The following is a 15,639-nucleotide window of genomic DNA, read 5'->3' on the forward strand; positions in this document are numbered from 1 at the left end:
GAGTAAAAAATTGAATAAAATGCTAAAAACCAAAACTCTTGAATTGAATTATGATTGAAGGGCTCAATGCTATTGCTCTCACGCTAGATTTTTCTCCCAATCACATCAGAGGATATCCTCTTAGCTCTGGTTCTCACACACATTTTCTTCTCAAGTGATAGTTTGTGATTGTGAGGTGCTCTTCACTGACAATGGGGTCGCACGAGTGAATTTGCAGATTAAGAGAACTTTAAGCTGACATTTCGGTTCGATGATACTTGCAGCTCGACCCACTAATGTTGCTAGTTCGCAATGTAAGATCTGCCCGAGAGGAATATGAAGTTTCTTTTCTCATCTTTTTGCTCACAAGTGTCTGCAACTTGTTAGTTTTTTTTGGCTTACAATTTTGTCATTCACTTTTAGCTGAAGTTAACGACTTTGTCCTTTATCACTTGGGCTGAGATTGCTCTTAAATTACTTAGGCACTTTTGAAATAGATCGGCGGTGTGGTTGGATCGAATTTTGTTGCATTGCGCGATTTTTGTGCCCTCAGTTAGGTTTTAGTTCGATTAAGTCGCTTCATGAGTAAGTACTGTATCAGGTATGTTCAGGAATTAGTCCCCGGCTTTCGCTGATGATAGATCTCCGTTATAGCCTTACCTTAAAATTTACAACATACAGTGACAAGAATAAGTGGGAAAATTACAAAACCCGACCTAAACCTATTGTAATTGTGCCAATTTAGTCATAAACTTTTTTTTGTGCCAATTCAGTCCTAAACCTTTTGCATTTGTGACAATTCAATCCATTCAGCCAATTTTGGCTAGCCAGCATTGACGTGGACGCTGGCCGGCCGGCCGACGCTGACGTGGCAATTTTTAAATATTTTATTTTATTTTTTTGAATTTTTTTATTAATTTTTTTATTTTTTATTTTATTTTCTTTTTCCTTTCCTTTTTTTTTTCCTTCATCTTCACCTTCAACCTTTGGCCGGTCGCTGGACCAGAGGTGGGGGCCGGCGAGGTTGACCCTACTGGTGTTCGGCGACCTGCCAGAGGCGGGGGCCAGTGAGGTCGACCTCGCCGGTCGCTAGTGAGGCTCAACCTCGCCAACGTTGGGCGAGGCCGACCTCGCCGTTGCTGGGCGAGGCCGACCTCGCCAGATCTAGTGAGGGGTCGTCCTCGTCGTCGGACGAGGCTCGACCTCGCCATTGTTGGACGAGGCTCGACCTCGCCATTGTTGGACGAGGCCGACCTCGCCAGAGCCAGCGAGTTCGAGCCCTTGCCAAAGCGATGGCGAGGACGACCCCTCGCCAGATCTGGCGAGGCATGAACTCGCCGGCAACTGGCGAGGTCGACCTCGCCCAGTAACGGTGAGGTTGAGCCTTGGGCGATCTTGCCAATGCCAGCGGGGCCAAGCCTCGCCGGCTAGAGGTTGAAGATGAAGATGAATATGAAGGAAAAAAAAATGAAAAGGAAAGGAAAAAGAAAAGAAAAGAAATAATAAAAATAATATTTAAAAATTATCACGTCAGCGTCGGCCGGCGTCCATGTCAGCGCTGGCCTACCAAAATTGGCTAGATGGACCGAATTGGCATAAATGCAAAAGGTTTAGGATTGAATTGGCACAAAAAAAAGGTTTATGATTGAATTAGTACAATTGCAATAGATTTAGGACTATTTTGGTAATTTTTCCAAAATAAGTTGCTTTTGGGCAGTACTAGTTGATTTTCTAACTGGTTGGATTATGATTGAGTTTTGATGTAGCTATTTGTTTCCAGGAGTGATCCGACGTAGGGATGAACATGGTCTGGGTGGGCAATTCCCACTATGGAATCGGGAACTGTCCACTAAGGATCGGTTTCCAAAAATTGGAACTGGGAATCGCCCGTTGGTTACCGGGTGGGTCCATGGAACCAGTTCCACCAAGCGTTATGCAAATGGAGGTGATCGAATGCGGGAGAAGGAGGCAATAAATGGCCGGAGGTACGGCCATGAGTTGATAGGAGTTGAGAGTCGATGCTGTAAGTCGATAGGCGTTGAGCTTAAGAGTCGAGACCACGAGTAAGGATAGAGAGACGACTCAGACAAAGTGAGTGAGATGAGACAAGACGAACACCTAGTTGATGGGCGTTAAGTTTCAGATTAGCGTTTTCATTTTTCTTAAAATGTTTTCTTTCTTTTTTTGGTTGGAAATTTTTCTTAAAAATTATATATATATATATATATATTACTGGTCCAATTCGGGTGGGCAATTCTACACTTAGAACCGGGAATCGAACCGGTACTCACTGATTCTAGTAAATTGGAATCGGGAACCAAACCGGTCCCCACAGGAACCGTCGGTTCAGGGTCGGTCCGGTCTAGTTCCGGGCGGTCCCCGGCTCCTTTGCACACCTCTAATTTGATGTGCAAGTCTTAGGAGAATTTAGTGTATAATGGAATATTTTTGGCGCCTTTGAAATTTTGCGTTAGAAGGATTTACTTACTCTTAAAAAAGGGGAAAATCGTCCAAAAAGTTTTAAACTTATTGCACTTTTACTTATTAAGTCCTAAGCTTTTTTCATATTTTGCCAATTGAGTTCATCCGGCCAATTTTAATCGGAAGTCAATGACGTGGACACCGGTAGTGCCACGTAGGATAGCTGGCATTGACGTGGACATTTTTAATAATATTTTAATATTTGTTTAATTTTTTTCTTTCTTTTCCTTTTTCTTCTTTCAAGTTTGCTAAGGGTCATTGGCCCTCGGCTGCCCTCGCTTGTGGTCGGCAAGGGTTGGCTAGTCCTCGCTTGTGGTCAACTAGGGTCAACCGGTGACCCTTGCCGGACTTGGAAGAAGAAAAAGAAAACGAAAGAAACAAAAAGAAAAAAACACAATTAAAAAACTAAAAATATTATTAAAAATTATCCACGTCATCGCCGGTCATGCTATATAGGATGGTGGGCATTCCATGTTAGTGATTTCCAGCTAAAATTGGCCGAATGGACTCAATTGGCAAAACGTGAAAGGTTTAAGACTCAATTGGCAAAATTGAAAAGTTTAGGACTAAATAGGCAAAAGTGCAATAGATGTAGGACTGAATAGGCAAAAATGCAATAGGTTTAGGGCTTTAGGACAAATTTCCCCTAAAAAATGGTAAAACTAAAAGTTCTGTCCTTTTTAAATTCTAGATATCAAGGGCTATCCTAGTATGAGTAAGACTGGCCGTAACTAATGCTCTTGATGTAGATATGTTTTAGCAGAAACCTCCCCAGAATGTCGTACATAAAGGGCTATAATTGGAGTCATAGTTAGAGATGGACTGATCCTTCCATTGGTTATCTTGTCAGGGCTATAATTTACATACTTTAAATTGAGTTACCGGCCATTCAATCACATTCATGATATCGGTTTTCTCTCTTCTCTCGGAAGAGCTTTCTTCTGCCCATCGGGGTAGCTTAGCAAAAGGTAACCCTAACCTCATAACCTCCAGCTCAACTCGCTTGTGAATGCTTCCCTCTACCCTTGAAGCAAGTTCAGTTGAGGTAATCCCTAAATGTTGCTCTCTCTCTCTCCCCTCTTCTGGCTCTTTCACTTTGAGTCAATATCTGATTCTCGGCAACCCAATGAGTCGTAATCTAAATACCCACCCAAAACCCATCATCTTGTTTCCTCATAAAGATCCGAACTCGCAAATCCAACCCTTAGAACTCTCGCTGTAGAACCCCTTGGTGAAGGCGAGAGATCCTAGTCTCGTCCAGTTCGGGGCTTCATAGCTATGGTGGGTTGTGTACACTCCAATGGAGTCGGATGATGACGCAAACCAGAGGCTTGCCCTGCTCTGCAAACGATTAGGAAGATTGTGGTCAGACAAAGTTACTAAGAACGTGGAAGGCATTCTGGCATCAGCAAAAGGTAAGGATGGTAGACTAACGCTGATAGGGCAACTTCTAAAAAATCCAAAAATCAACTTTCAAGCTCTCCAAAACACTATGAGGAGAGCGTGGAGAGTGGAAAGTGCAGTATTAACACCTTTAGAGCAGGGTATTTTTCCTATAACCTTTGATTCCCTAGCTATGAGGAATAAAGTGATGGACCTTGGTCCTTGGTCTTTCATGAATAATCTCTTGATCTTGAAACCATGGGAACCAAACACCTCTGCGTTGAGTTATAGATTCGATTCAAGTGACTTCTGGGTTCATATTCTGGGGCTCCCTTTCGAGTGGCTTTCTGTGGAAGTTGTTCGCGAGGTAGCTGGAAATATAGGCCAAGTACAAGAAGTTAAAATTGAAACAAGAGAAATGGTGTCTTACGGAAGGGCGCAAGTGACGTTGGATCTCAACTTACCCCTACAGTCAGGCATGCTTGCTGATAATGAATGAAAGAAAATTTGGCTGGATTTTAAATATGAGAGGCTCCCTTATTTTTGTTTCTCCTATGGAAAAATAGGACATTATGCTTCAGACTGTGAGGAGTTGCCATTTAGTGTCGAAGATGTGAACACAGAGGAGGACAGACTTTTCGGCCCTTGGCTGAAGGCTGAAGTAAGCAACAATAGTCCGTTTCGGAAGCTATTTCACGGCAAAGACTTAGCTCAACCAATGGAAGAGGAGAGAATCCCGGACACACCAATACACTCTGGACAAATAGTAATCTATGGAGAGAGCAGCTCGACCCACATCCAGCAAATTCCTCAATCAGAAGAGGAAAACGCAAAAACTAAACTCACTGGAAGGAGCAGTTCAGAAGATCAAAGTGAGCAACATGTTAAAATTCCCGTATTCTTGGTTCATGACCAAGGACTTCCCAAGGAACTAAATTCCATCATGGTTCAAGCTGGCTCAAACAAAAAGAAGTTAAGTGGCAAGAAAACTCTTGTGCGGAAGAAGACCAGAAGGTTCAGCCCATATGACTCTCACGGGGACAAACCGTTACTATTAGATGAAGATCAACCGCTGTGGTGGCTAGCCCTAATAAGCCACCGGAGCCATTATGAAAATCATAAGCTGGAACTGTCAGGGGTTGGGCACACCTCTGACGGTCCAGTATTTGAGAGCCTTAGTGGCTCAGGAAAGGCCCGAACTACTCTTTCTTATGGAAACAAAGAACCGAGAAGAAAGGATCCAAGGGGTACGGAGGACGTTGAAGTTTGATGAATGCTTTGTTGTCAATCCAAGGGGAACAAGGGGTGGCTTAGCAATTTTGTGGAATGCTCAAGCGGCACTATCAATCTTACATGCTTCAGATGAAGTAATAGTTATCGAATGTGAAGAGGAGATCTATAAAACGAAGATGAGAGTTACGTTTGTACATGCACCATCAACTTTCCAAGAAAGATCCAAGACGTGGGATGAAATCTATACAATTAGCCAGAGAAACCAGCTGCCTAGGGTAAGCTTGGGGGACTTTAATGAAATAATGTACCATTGGGAGAAGGTGGGCAAACGTTTGGCCGAGCACTACAGACTTCATACATTTAGGGAGTTTTTACATAGCTGTGAACTAATGGACCTAGAAAGCAAGGGTTGTGCATATACCTGGTCTATCAATCGTGAAGGAGATGAGCTTGTGAAGGAAAGACTGGATAGAGCAGTTAGCACCATGAGATGGAGATTACAGTTCCCTGAGGCAGAAGTGCACGCATTACGGGCTGTTGGTTCTTATCACTGCCCGATCCTAGTAACTATACATCTAGCCCAAAAGAGAAAAAAGAAGAGTTTCAGCTTTGAAGCGTACTGGTTAGAGGACGAGGAATGCAGAGAGGTAATTAATAGGGCATGGTATTCTACAGCGACAAAAAACGAGGGCCTCGGGACAAGGATGAGAAAGGCTGTTGTTGCCCTACAAAGCTGAAGCAAGGGGAAGTTTACCAATGGGCAGGGGAGAATAAAGATCCTAATGGAACAAATACAGTCCATCACAAACCAGCCAACCGCAGGGAAGGACAAAGTACAACTGCAAAAGTTGAGGAATGAGGTTCAAAGGCTATGGAGTCAGGAGGAAATGTATTGGGCTATGCGCTCGAGGATCAATTGGCTAAAGTGGAGGGATCAAAACACCAAGTTCTTTCACGCCTCAACTATACAAAGGAGACAGAGAAACAAAATCTCAATGCTGAAGGATAATATAGGGAATTGGACCCGTGAACAAGAGCAAATAAAGATGATGTCCTATGACTTCTTTAGGGACCTGTATACCTCAGTTGGTCAAAGACAATTCACCCCACTACTTCAATATTGCTCTTGTAGAGTCAAGCAGGAAACAAACATCAGGCTGCTCGAGGAAGTTACAATAGAGGAAGTCAAGCAAGCCACCTTCCAGCTTGGTTCTTCGAGTGCCCCAGGTCCGGATGGTTTGAATGGACAATTCTTTCAACATTACTGGAAAGATATCAAGCAGGAAGTAGTATCAGAGGTCAGGAATTTCTTTCTTAATGGTGTGCTTGACCCTCAGTTGAATAGAACACTTATCTCCTTGGTGCCAAAAGTAAAAAACCTAGAGAAGCTGGAAGAGTTTAGACCCATAAGCCTGTGCAATTTCGCATATAAGATCATTTCGAAAGTACTAGCAAATAGGCTGAAACCATGGCTCCCAGAGTTGATAGAAGCTGAACAGAGTGCCTTTGTAGGAGGACGGCAAATTCAAGATAATATTCTTGTTGTACAGGAAGTCTTACACCAAATAAGGGTTCGGAAGCGTAAACGAAAATTTCAGGCGGTTCTAAAGCTAGACATGCAAAAGGCTTATGATCGGATTGAATGGGATTTCTTAAAGGCTTGTATGATCACAATGGGGTTCGATGAAAAATGGGTAAATTTGATAATGCAATGCGTTACAACAATCTCTCTGAGTGTTAAAATTAATGGGGAACCCCTGCCCTACTTCCAACCTACAAGAGGAATAAGGCAAGGTGACCCCTTATCCCCATACCTTTTCATCCTGGTTGCAAACTTCCTGTCCATGATGATGAAAAAAGCCGTGCAAGACGGCACATTAAAAGGGATACGGCTGAATAGAAACTGCCATGTACTTTCTCACCTACTCTTTGCAGATGATTCAATCTTCTTTCTAGATGGGAAGATACAAGAATGCCAGAATCTAGCGAGCATCATAAACCAGTACTGCTTTGCTTCGGGACAAGCAGTCAATTTGAACAAGTCGGGCATATTCTTCAGCAAGGATTGCCCTAGTGATCTAAGAAGGAACATGGCTAGAGAACTAAGGGTCCCGGAGATTGAAAAAACAGGTAAGTACTTGGGAATCCCCTCTGATTGGGGAGCTTCCAAAAAGCAAATGTTTGCTTGGATCTTGGCAAGGGTAAATATGAAGCTCGAAGGGTGGAAAGAAAATACTATGTCTAAAGCGGGGAAAGAAATCCTGATAAAAACTGTTGTCCAAGCATTACTACAATATGCCATGTCAATCTTCAAGATCCCAGTTTCAGTATGTCGGGCAATTGAACAAAAAATAATCACCTTCTGGTAGAAGAATCAAACCGCAACAAAGGGAGTTCACTGGAGGAAAGCCGAAATCCTAAAACAGAGAAAAGACAGGGGAGGCCTCGGGTTTAGGGATTTAATATCCTTTAACAAGGCAATGTTGGGAAAACAGGCTTGGAATCTAGCACATAACCATAAAACTCTGTGTAGTCAGGTGTTAAAAGGTATCTACTACCCAACTAAATGTTTCTGGAAGGCAGAGAAGGGATCCAGACCATCGTGGGGATTGCAGAGCATACTTATGGGAAGAACATCAATTGAAGACTCGGTAATGTGGTCAGTAGGGAATGGACAGAACATCAACATCAGGGAGGATAAGTGCCTAAGCTGGGGAAGGATAGGGGGACCGGCGAATGCAGGGGATCCAAGATTAGTCGCTGAACTGATAAACCAGGAAGAACGCACATGGAAGGAACCAGTCCTGTGAAGGGTATTTGATGAAAAGGTAGTGCGAGAGATCCTCACGATACAAATTAGATAGCAGATGAACGAAGATAAGCTGATCTGAACTGGCACGAGGGAAGGGGAGTACTCTGTTAAAAGCTGCTACCACAACATTCGCAAGAACGAAAACATGGAAACTCAGAGCGCATCCTCCTCCTATCAACCCCCAACTAAGCTCTGGAACAGAATATGGAAAATGAAGACTCCACACAAAATCAGAAATTTCATCTGGAGTGTGTGTCAGAATGCTCTCCCGACGAAGGAAAACCTGTATAGAAGGAAGATGGTACCTGATCCGAACTGCCCATACTGCGGAACACATGCAGAGACGCCGGAACATCTGTTTCTTCTCTGCAGATGGACAAGGGAAGTCTGGGAAGCGCCTGCTCTGAACATACAGAATTCCAAATATCAGATTTCCAGAATAGACGATTGGATGCTAAAATTTTTACCCGGAAAGAACAAAGACTCACCTGGTTTCGAGCTAGTCTCGACCATTCTCTGGGAAATCTGGAAAGCAAGGAATAGCCTAGTATTCAGAAATCATCTCCCGGACCCAGAAGAGTTGATAGAGAGAGGACAACATATGCTCAGGAACTTCAGCAAATGGAACAACACTAACAGGAAAATTGAAGCCGAGACCTGGGATGACAACGAAGCCTGGACCCCTCCAGAAAGAGGAGAAATCAAAGTCAATATAGATGCTGCTTACCAACCTGGTTCATTCGAAGGATCGATCGCCTGCGTGTGCCGTAACTCGTCTGGAATCTTGACAGATGGATTCGTGAAGGATGTCCTCGTCTCCTCCGCCGAGCAAGCTGAGTGTTTAGCTTTGACAGAAACCCTTAATTTCCTCGTCTCGGGCAGGTGACAAATTGACTCTGGAGTCAGACTGCTTTTCCTTAGTCAACAACGTGGAAGCTTCACAGAAACTGCCGTGGGAACAGAGGGCCCTCATTTGTGAAGCACGTGAGCTGCTTCTTTCTTTCTCTAATATTAAACTCCAATATTGTAATAGAAATAGAAATAGGGTAGCGGACTGGGTAGCGAAGGCTTACAGGAAAAAAAAGCTCTCTCAACATTGGTTGACTAGTCCTCCGCAGGCCCTCTCTGAACTGCTTTGTTTTGATACCCCGTTACTGGGTTCCTCTGTCTCTGGTTATTAATGAAAAGCGTTTAGTTCTGACAAAAAAAAAAAATTTGAGTTACCTAGTTGCATTTCTCTTGGCATCACTCTTCATGAGCAAAAACTGAGTGTATTGATAGTGTTGCTTACTCTAGCCTTGTAGCGCGGAAATTGCGGTTTTTTCATCCCGATTGATCACCCCATTGGTGATGAGAACTCCCGCCAAGTCATCTATGGCTCTTGCGAAGAACAAGATTGATTGAAGTCGACCTTCAACAGTGGAAAGAGAGAGATTCCTAATGGGTGGACTGATAATTTTATGGGCGATATGCACTACTATTAGAAAGACGTGGAAACTGATAGAGCTATGATTGCTTGTTGTTGTAATGTTTTGGAGCCGTGATTGGTTGTTGTAGGTGTCTTGTGGAGCTTTAGATTGGTTGTTGTAGGATGAGCTGTGATTAGTGAATGTGATAAGTGGAATGTTTAATTGTTTTGTAGTTTGTTGTCTTCTCTTTTTGTAAATGCAAAAATATAAGTTTAATGAATTCAAGTGTTTAATAATGACTAGATGACTGTGGTTGCTTGGCCAAATGCTTGCTATTAAATGATGACTCGAGGATGATGGTTGGATGACGAGTCGGTGATGACGGTTGCTTGGCCAAATGCTTGCTGTGATGAATGGATGCTTCATATGCTGTTATTGGCCAAGTGCTTGTTCAAGAAAATGAAATGGCCAGGCATTTATGCAAAGGATGAAATAAACTAATGCCAGTGAGCCTGCTTAGCTAATCTAAACAAGAAGCAAATGAATACCATCCACTCCCATAATTCAAATGGACGTGCCACCCGCAAGCAAGGATGTTTTCTCAAGGAAATAGTTCTGGGCAAGTCATGAACATGCAGCTCCTGATCTTACTCTTTAGTTTCTCAGAGAACAGTAATGGAAAATAATCAAGCACAGGTTTCTTGTATGTTTGTCTAAGTGCCAAGACAATGTCTGACGAGCAAGAGGAAGTATGAATGTTCAAGAGCAGGGATGCACCATAACTGATGGCCCTTCATAAATCATTAGTTCCCAAGTAAGAAGAATGCGATCGAATCGATGTTATGGACCCTGGTTTGTTAGAACAAGAGTAAAACTGCAGATTGAGAGTACCAAGAAGAGAGAATTTTGGCAACCACATTGAAATGTCAATATTCATTTAGAGTCGGATAACCGAAGGTATAAAGAAACTTGTTAGGGATGATCCTGCAGGAGGGAAGTGAATATGATCTCCAAAGTACTCATCTCTCAGAGACTAAGACAACATAGAATGTGCGAAAGGTTGAAATCACTAGCTAAATCACTAGCTGATAGATTAGGTGTTGCTAAAACAGATTAAAAGGTTTCCATTAAGATCCACCAGACACATTTAAGATCAGGTTTAGAAGTATGCTTTTGTACAATCCAATCATCCCTGCGCATATGAGCGCCTGGCTAACCAAATTGATATCAGCTTCTACTGTGTCTTCTGTAAGCAAACTGCATCATATCTCATCAACTACGACTATGACAAAATAATCGAGATTGCTCCAGCATCACCTATCCAGACGTCATACACATGTTCTAAGAGTAGTTTTGCTTGAGAAGCTACTTGGAGGTACTAAAAACATGAAGAGAATCAATCAATTTTTAGCAGTCTACAAAAATGACCTGATCAAGAGGTAAACCTAAAAGAGGAGCTCCAGCAACAACAGTTTTCATCTATGATGCACCAAAGAAGGGGAAAAAATTAGCAGCAGCCATTATCTGCTCAACAGACCAAGGGAGCTAAGTATTAGCCATGGACTTCTTCTTCTCTTCCTCAAGTTGCTGCAGCTCAGCTAACCTCTGGGCCCATGCTCTGTCTCTTGCCACTGCAGCCATCTTTCTCTCTACCCGTGCATTTATTTTCTTTCTATTAGCCTCTTGCATTTGAGCTTTTCTTTTCTTCCGTTCGGCCTGTGCATGACTCCAAACAGGTCATTTAGGATAAACACGATCATAAAAGTCAAGCAAGGGGAGAAAAAGCACATCCAGAAGAGCAATGTTACAGGTGAAAAGTATCCCAAGAGAAACATCAATTTTCTGTGAATTTTTCCCTAACCGATGCAAACAATGCTAAATCCATCTTTCTATTAGGCAATGGTCGAAGAGCAGGTGGACTTGATATCCACATTTATTACTCTTGGTAGAAAGGCAGAAAATCCCAACTCAAGTAGCTTCAATTTTTTCCAGTAAATTGAGTATTTTTGCTCTAGCTTGGACCTTAAAGGAACAAAGTTTGATTATTCGACAATGCAATGATCCACACTACCCATTATAACTGTTTTCTAAAAGTCTATGGCGATTGGATTAGATAAATTTCCTCCAATCGTGTCTGTTTATTCGTTGACGTAGGACCATTGTAAGACATAGAACAAAAGGTACTAATGATCCTAGCAAGAAAAGAACTGCTAACTATTCAGACGTTATGAAGACCTTGAAGCTTATTAGATGAATAATACAACCATAACCACAAACTTCTCCAAGGTTCTCTTGTCCGTTTAAGATTCTGATTCCAGAAGCATAATTAGGATGGTACAAGGACTAGAAGAGATATGGAGACATGATTGCATATGCGGTGCCAAGTGCATGAGCAAGCACAGCAAGGCCACTTTTGAGCAACTCAACAGTTGATTAAATTGAGTACAACTATTTAGCGTGTTAGTTCTTTTTATTTCTAAATGCACCAAGATCATGCACAGTATTTGCTCAAAATGCAACTTGTGTTCTGCAACAGCAACTGCCCCGGTGACCTCTTCCCTTACCTTTCTTTCTTAATTGGATTATGTCGAATAAGCATATATATATCAAGGCAGTTAAGTTTTCACTTCATTGGAAAAGGAAAATAAAACCGAGGTTCATTTGTATCATAGATATGACGTTTCTCTGGTTTTAGCTCTTGCTATGTAATACAACGCTTCAGCGACTTCTTAGGAATTATTTCTTCCTTACCCTACCTTGAGGTCAAGGACTGAATCCATGACCTCCTCCCTTCGAAGAAATGAAAACCACTGGCACACTCCTCAAATATACTTCTTGGTTACAAACTTATACAATGAGCTCGAGTGACTTTATTAGGGATGTTCATCTGAAGGAGGTTCTCTGATAGTGGAGGTTGATGGCTGGATAATTTTATACCTCCTTTTTGTATGTTATTACTGTGGAAGTATTAAAACTTATCAATTAGACAGGAAATGCACGTCAAATAAAATTTTTATGCAGACAGATTAAGCTTTAACACATAAAGATAATTGTTTGTTCTAGGGTATCCAGCATTTTACACCCTTAAGAGAATCTTTCAGAAAATACACCCAATTTGACTGAAGGAAAAGTCAAGAAATTTCGTGATTCAAAAGCTCAGAATAGTGGAATGGTATCCTGTTTAAAAAGCGCATGGTGGACTATATTACTCATAAATCTCTCTCTATTGCATGGGTGGAGAATTCTCCTCATAAGTGATGGCAAGATTTAATACTTAATGCACATCAGAGCTTTAGGTCAGTCAATATTTATATAAACTGCATGACGGAGGAACCCACTGAAATATCAGACGAAACTAGTACGAATCCTACACATTGCACAACAGCAGAATTTATGGGTAATCAATAGTAATCAGACCAAAAACTCAACATCCAACCAGAACTCAAAACCCGTAAATCTTAGTAAAAGATGATACTATCCAGCAAATTTATATATGTGCAGGATTCAACTTTCTAAAACAACCAAAATGTTAGAGCCATGGTCTTCAATGTCATTTAGTTTCAAAAGTCGTTATGCACCGGCCAATCAAAGGATTTAGATTCAAACACATATGACGCTTTACAAGGAATGAGGGATAATCAACAGAACCATCAATTACAACCAAGCAAAACTTTCTAACCTTCTAGAGAAGAGTATAAGTATCATCCGTTAGCATACACAAAAGGGCAAAGCCAAATCTCAGAGATTTCAGAAACACAATTGAAGGAATCTCAGATAGACAGCATTGGATCATCAATCATACAACAACAAAGTTAAATATCCAGGGAAGTTCAAGTAGCAGCCATAAAATTTGAACGAGCACGCACCGCTATAAAAGCATGGCGCTGCTTGATGCGCTTTTTTTCGTTCCTCCTCTTGACGCTTCCTTCATTGGGATTATTTGGAAGTATGGGTTCACCTGGAACATACTGAACCCACGCATACGGACCTACAATACTGGAAACATCAAATGCACTTTTCTAACTCCACCTTGAAACTACGAGGCACACTGGCAAGTAGCTTCTAACTCCGCTTCAACTCCACCCAATGCAATCACACACATCTAATGAAATTTACAGGAAAACCACATTGTTCAATTCGACATAAACACAACCAGTTAGCTTCAAAAGTATCCGAGGCAGAACCGGTCTTCTTCAACCAATTACAGAACATAAGAACGAATACCATTGAATAGGGGAGAGACAAAAGAGAGTAGACAAACCCGGGGGTCTTAAGCTGGCCCTTTTGCGACGGGGCTTGTCGACGGGCCTTCTCTTGGGATATCGCGTGTCAGTCAAGCTGTGGAAGTGAGAGCACGCTTGACTCCATGGAGTCAGTAGCTTCGACAGCGAGCTCCTGCCATAGAGGTGCTGGGAATCAGGCTTGAGAGGTGCAATTCGCAACTGGTTCGTCGCAGAAGAGATGAATGCGCGGGATTGCAGGGTTCTGGAGAGCGGTTGAATTATGTTTCTTAGGATTCCAAACCCCATTTCGCTCACTGCGCAGAGGAATCAGGTTTCTCCTTTACCTACGGCTCGATACACAAATGAAAAAAAAAAACGCCACTTACGATCACCAACAGGTAAAAGAAAAGAGCAAACACCTCAAAAAACAAGAAACCCAACTCAACATCCACCCTTACAAAGCCGATACCATCAAGACGCGATTAGATAAAGAAAAAGGGAGAAACCCACTTCGTCGAAACTGAAATGCATCACGAATTGGATCCAAAGTAGATAGTGGACCTCGAAATCCAACCCCACAAGGAACGAAACGAACAAGAAACCAAACCTACTGAGCAAACGGTCCTGACTGACCAACACGTGTTTAGATTGAAAGATCGAAACGGGGGGCTTACGAGAAGCTGGGGGGAGCAGGACGAAGCCGCCCGAGGATGGTGGGACACGATCGTCGGCGGCGGATTCAATGGGAAGGGCACAACGGGAAGATTCAAGATTCCGGCTGCCAAGAGAGGTGCAGAAGAAGAAGAAGAGGGTGTGTAGGGAAAGTGAGAGAAGAGCTCGCAGTGGGGGAGGTGGGTTTTGGAGCGGCAGCCCGTCGTTTCGCTCCGGCTACGGGCAAGAAGAAGCAGAGGGGGAGAAACGAAGAGGAAGCGAGAGCGAGAATGTGAGTGGGGTTTATAGTTTGCCCTTTTTTTTTTTTTTTCTAATTTCACAAAAAAAAGCACCAATTTTATTTTGAGTCATAAACTATTTTTATCTCCATATAAAATATTAACTTTTATTCGCGTCTCAAATTTGACCCCTTGTGATGTGAAATTTTTAAATTATTTGAATAAGATTTGAGACTTAAGTGAAAGTTGATGATTTTTTATGAGACAAAAAAATTCGGACCAGAATTGACATTCAAGGTAAAATTAGTGCTTTATTTTTTTTTTAATTAGGCCCTTCTTGTGTAGGGTAAAAGATAAAATTGTGTTACTACTATATTCACATTTCAACCCAACCCATGATTTTTCGACCAAAACACAAAACCCAACCCATGATTTCGAAAAAAAAAAAAACCCAACCCAGCATAAAAGGGGAAAAATATAGTGTAGGAGAAAATTTTGTTATCATTTAATATTTGATAAAAGGATCTCGTTAAAAAGTGTTCGAGACACAAGTAATCGAACTATCTGATATAAAGTATTCAAATATGCTACAATCATTTTTTATTAATACTCGATCTCTCTTCACCTCTCTCTATCCATAGGTTTAAGCTTATAACTTATGGATTAGACTTCTTAACATGCTCTTTATATTTTTTTAAAATGCTCATTCTATATGTGTGTGGTCTCACTAAATATAAAAACTCAAGGATTGGGCCTTCTATGAAAATCAGACATTTTCTTAATATGGTGTGTTTGTTTCGGATAAAATTTCATGATAAAGAAAAATATTTTTGTGAAAATTATTTTTGAGAAAAATGATTGATTTTTATTTATTTGGTTGTATATCAAAAAGTGTGACAAAAGATGTTTTCACGTGGGTAGATTTTATTTGAACAATGATTTCGATCTCACGGATTACTCTAAAATCTGTTTAATCGATTAATATATTACAATAGTCCTCTCGCCTTTCTAGCAATGGCTTCCAACTCAAACAACAAACGGACGAGAAAATTAGATCAGCTTCATTACTTCTTTCCCTCACAATAATCCAAGTAGTACCTGAACTCAACACTCCATTGTTGGTTCTAGTACAGATAACTGTCTTCATATTATACATCAGGCTAAATTGAGTCACAAGGAGCTACTTGCGTAGCAGCAAGTGCTCAAAGAACAACGAGTCAATCGTTCAT

The 15,639-nt window shown here is 41.6% G+C and overlaps 2 protein-coding genes across 19 annotated transcripts in view; both read right to left on the minus strand.

Moving 5' to 3' along the window:
• Positions 1-14,355, minus strand: part of LOC115678689 (ubiquitin carboxyl-terminal hydrolase 2) — a 32,205-nt gene extending 17,850 nt beyond the window's left edge. For 2 of the 5 annotated variants that reach the window (XM_056315987.1, XM_030602069.2), the window contains exon 1: positions 14,195-14,350. Coding sequence is in view for 1 of the 5 variants with exons in the window: in XM_030602101.2 (XP_030457961.1) it covers positions 10,843-11,013; positions 13,164-13,285; positions 13,559-13,826 (561 nt within the window). In the remaining 4 variants the exon portion in view is untranslated. Of the gene's footprint in view, positions 1-10,574; positions 11,014-13,163; positions 13,286-13,558; positions 13,865-14,194 lie in introns of those variants that run through there. The other 3 variants (XM_030602101.2, XM_056315993.1, XM_056315976.1) reach the window with 3 other exon arrangements.
• Positions 3,430-8,988, minus strand: LOC130139302 (uncharacterized). Of its 14 annotated transcripts, XR_008817551.1 has the most exons (6): positions 8,616-8,810; positions 8,377-8,413; positions 8,194-8,291; positions 4,308-4,395; positions 3,993-4,214; positions 3,430-3,801 (listed from the first exon to the last, which is right to left on the minus strand). XR_008817551.1 is itself a non-coding variant. In XM_056316037.1 (4 exons), exons 2-4 carry the CDS (start codon positions 8,399-8,401, stop codon positions 3,634-3,636), a joined length of 291 nt encoding a protein of 96 aa, XP_056172012.1. In that variant the 5' UTR covers positions 8,402-8,500; positions 8,616-8,979; the 3' UTR covers positions 3,430-3,633. The 14 variants fall into 14 exon arrangements, 7 of the variants coding, with proteins under 7 accessions (XP_056172012.1, XP_056172001.1, XP_056171999.1 ...); XR_008817549.1 differs by lacking the exon at positions 8,377-8,413 and having other exon boundaries at positions 8,620-8,797; XR_008817555.1 differs by lacking the exons at positions 3,993-4,214; positions 4,308-4,395 and having other exon boundaries at positions 8,194-8,286; positions 8,377-8,500; positions 8,620-8,988.
• Positions 14,356-15,639: the final 1,284 nt, after the last annotated feature.

Source organism: Syzygium oleosum, unplaced genomic scaffold, assembly GCF_021117445.2.
Source record: "Syzygium oleosum isolate NSW1041296 unplaced genomic scaffold, Sole_v2.1 Sole_v2.01, whole genome shotgun sequence".
NCBI lineage: Eukaryota > Viridiplantae > Streptophyta > Magnoliopsida > Myrtales > Myrtaceae > Syzygium > Syzygium oleosum.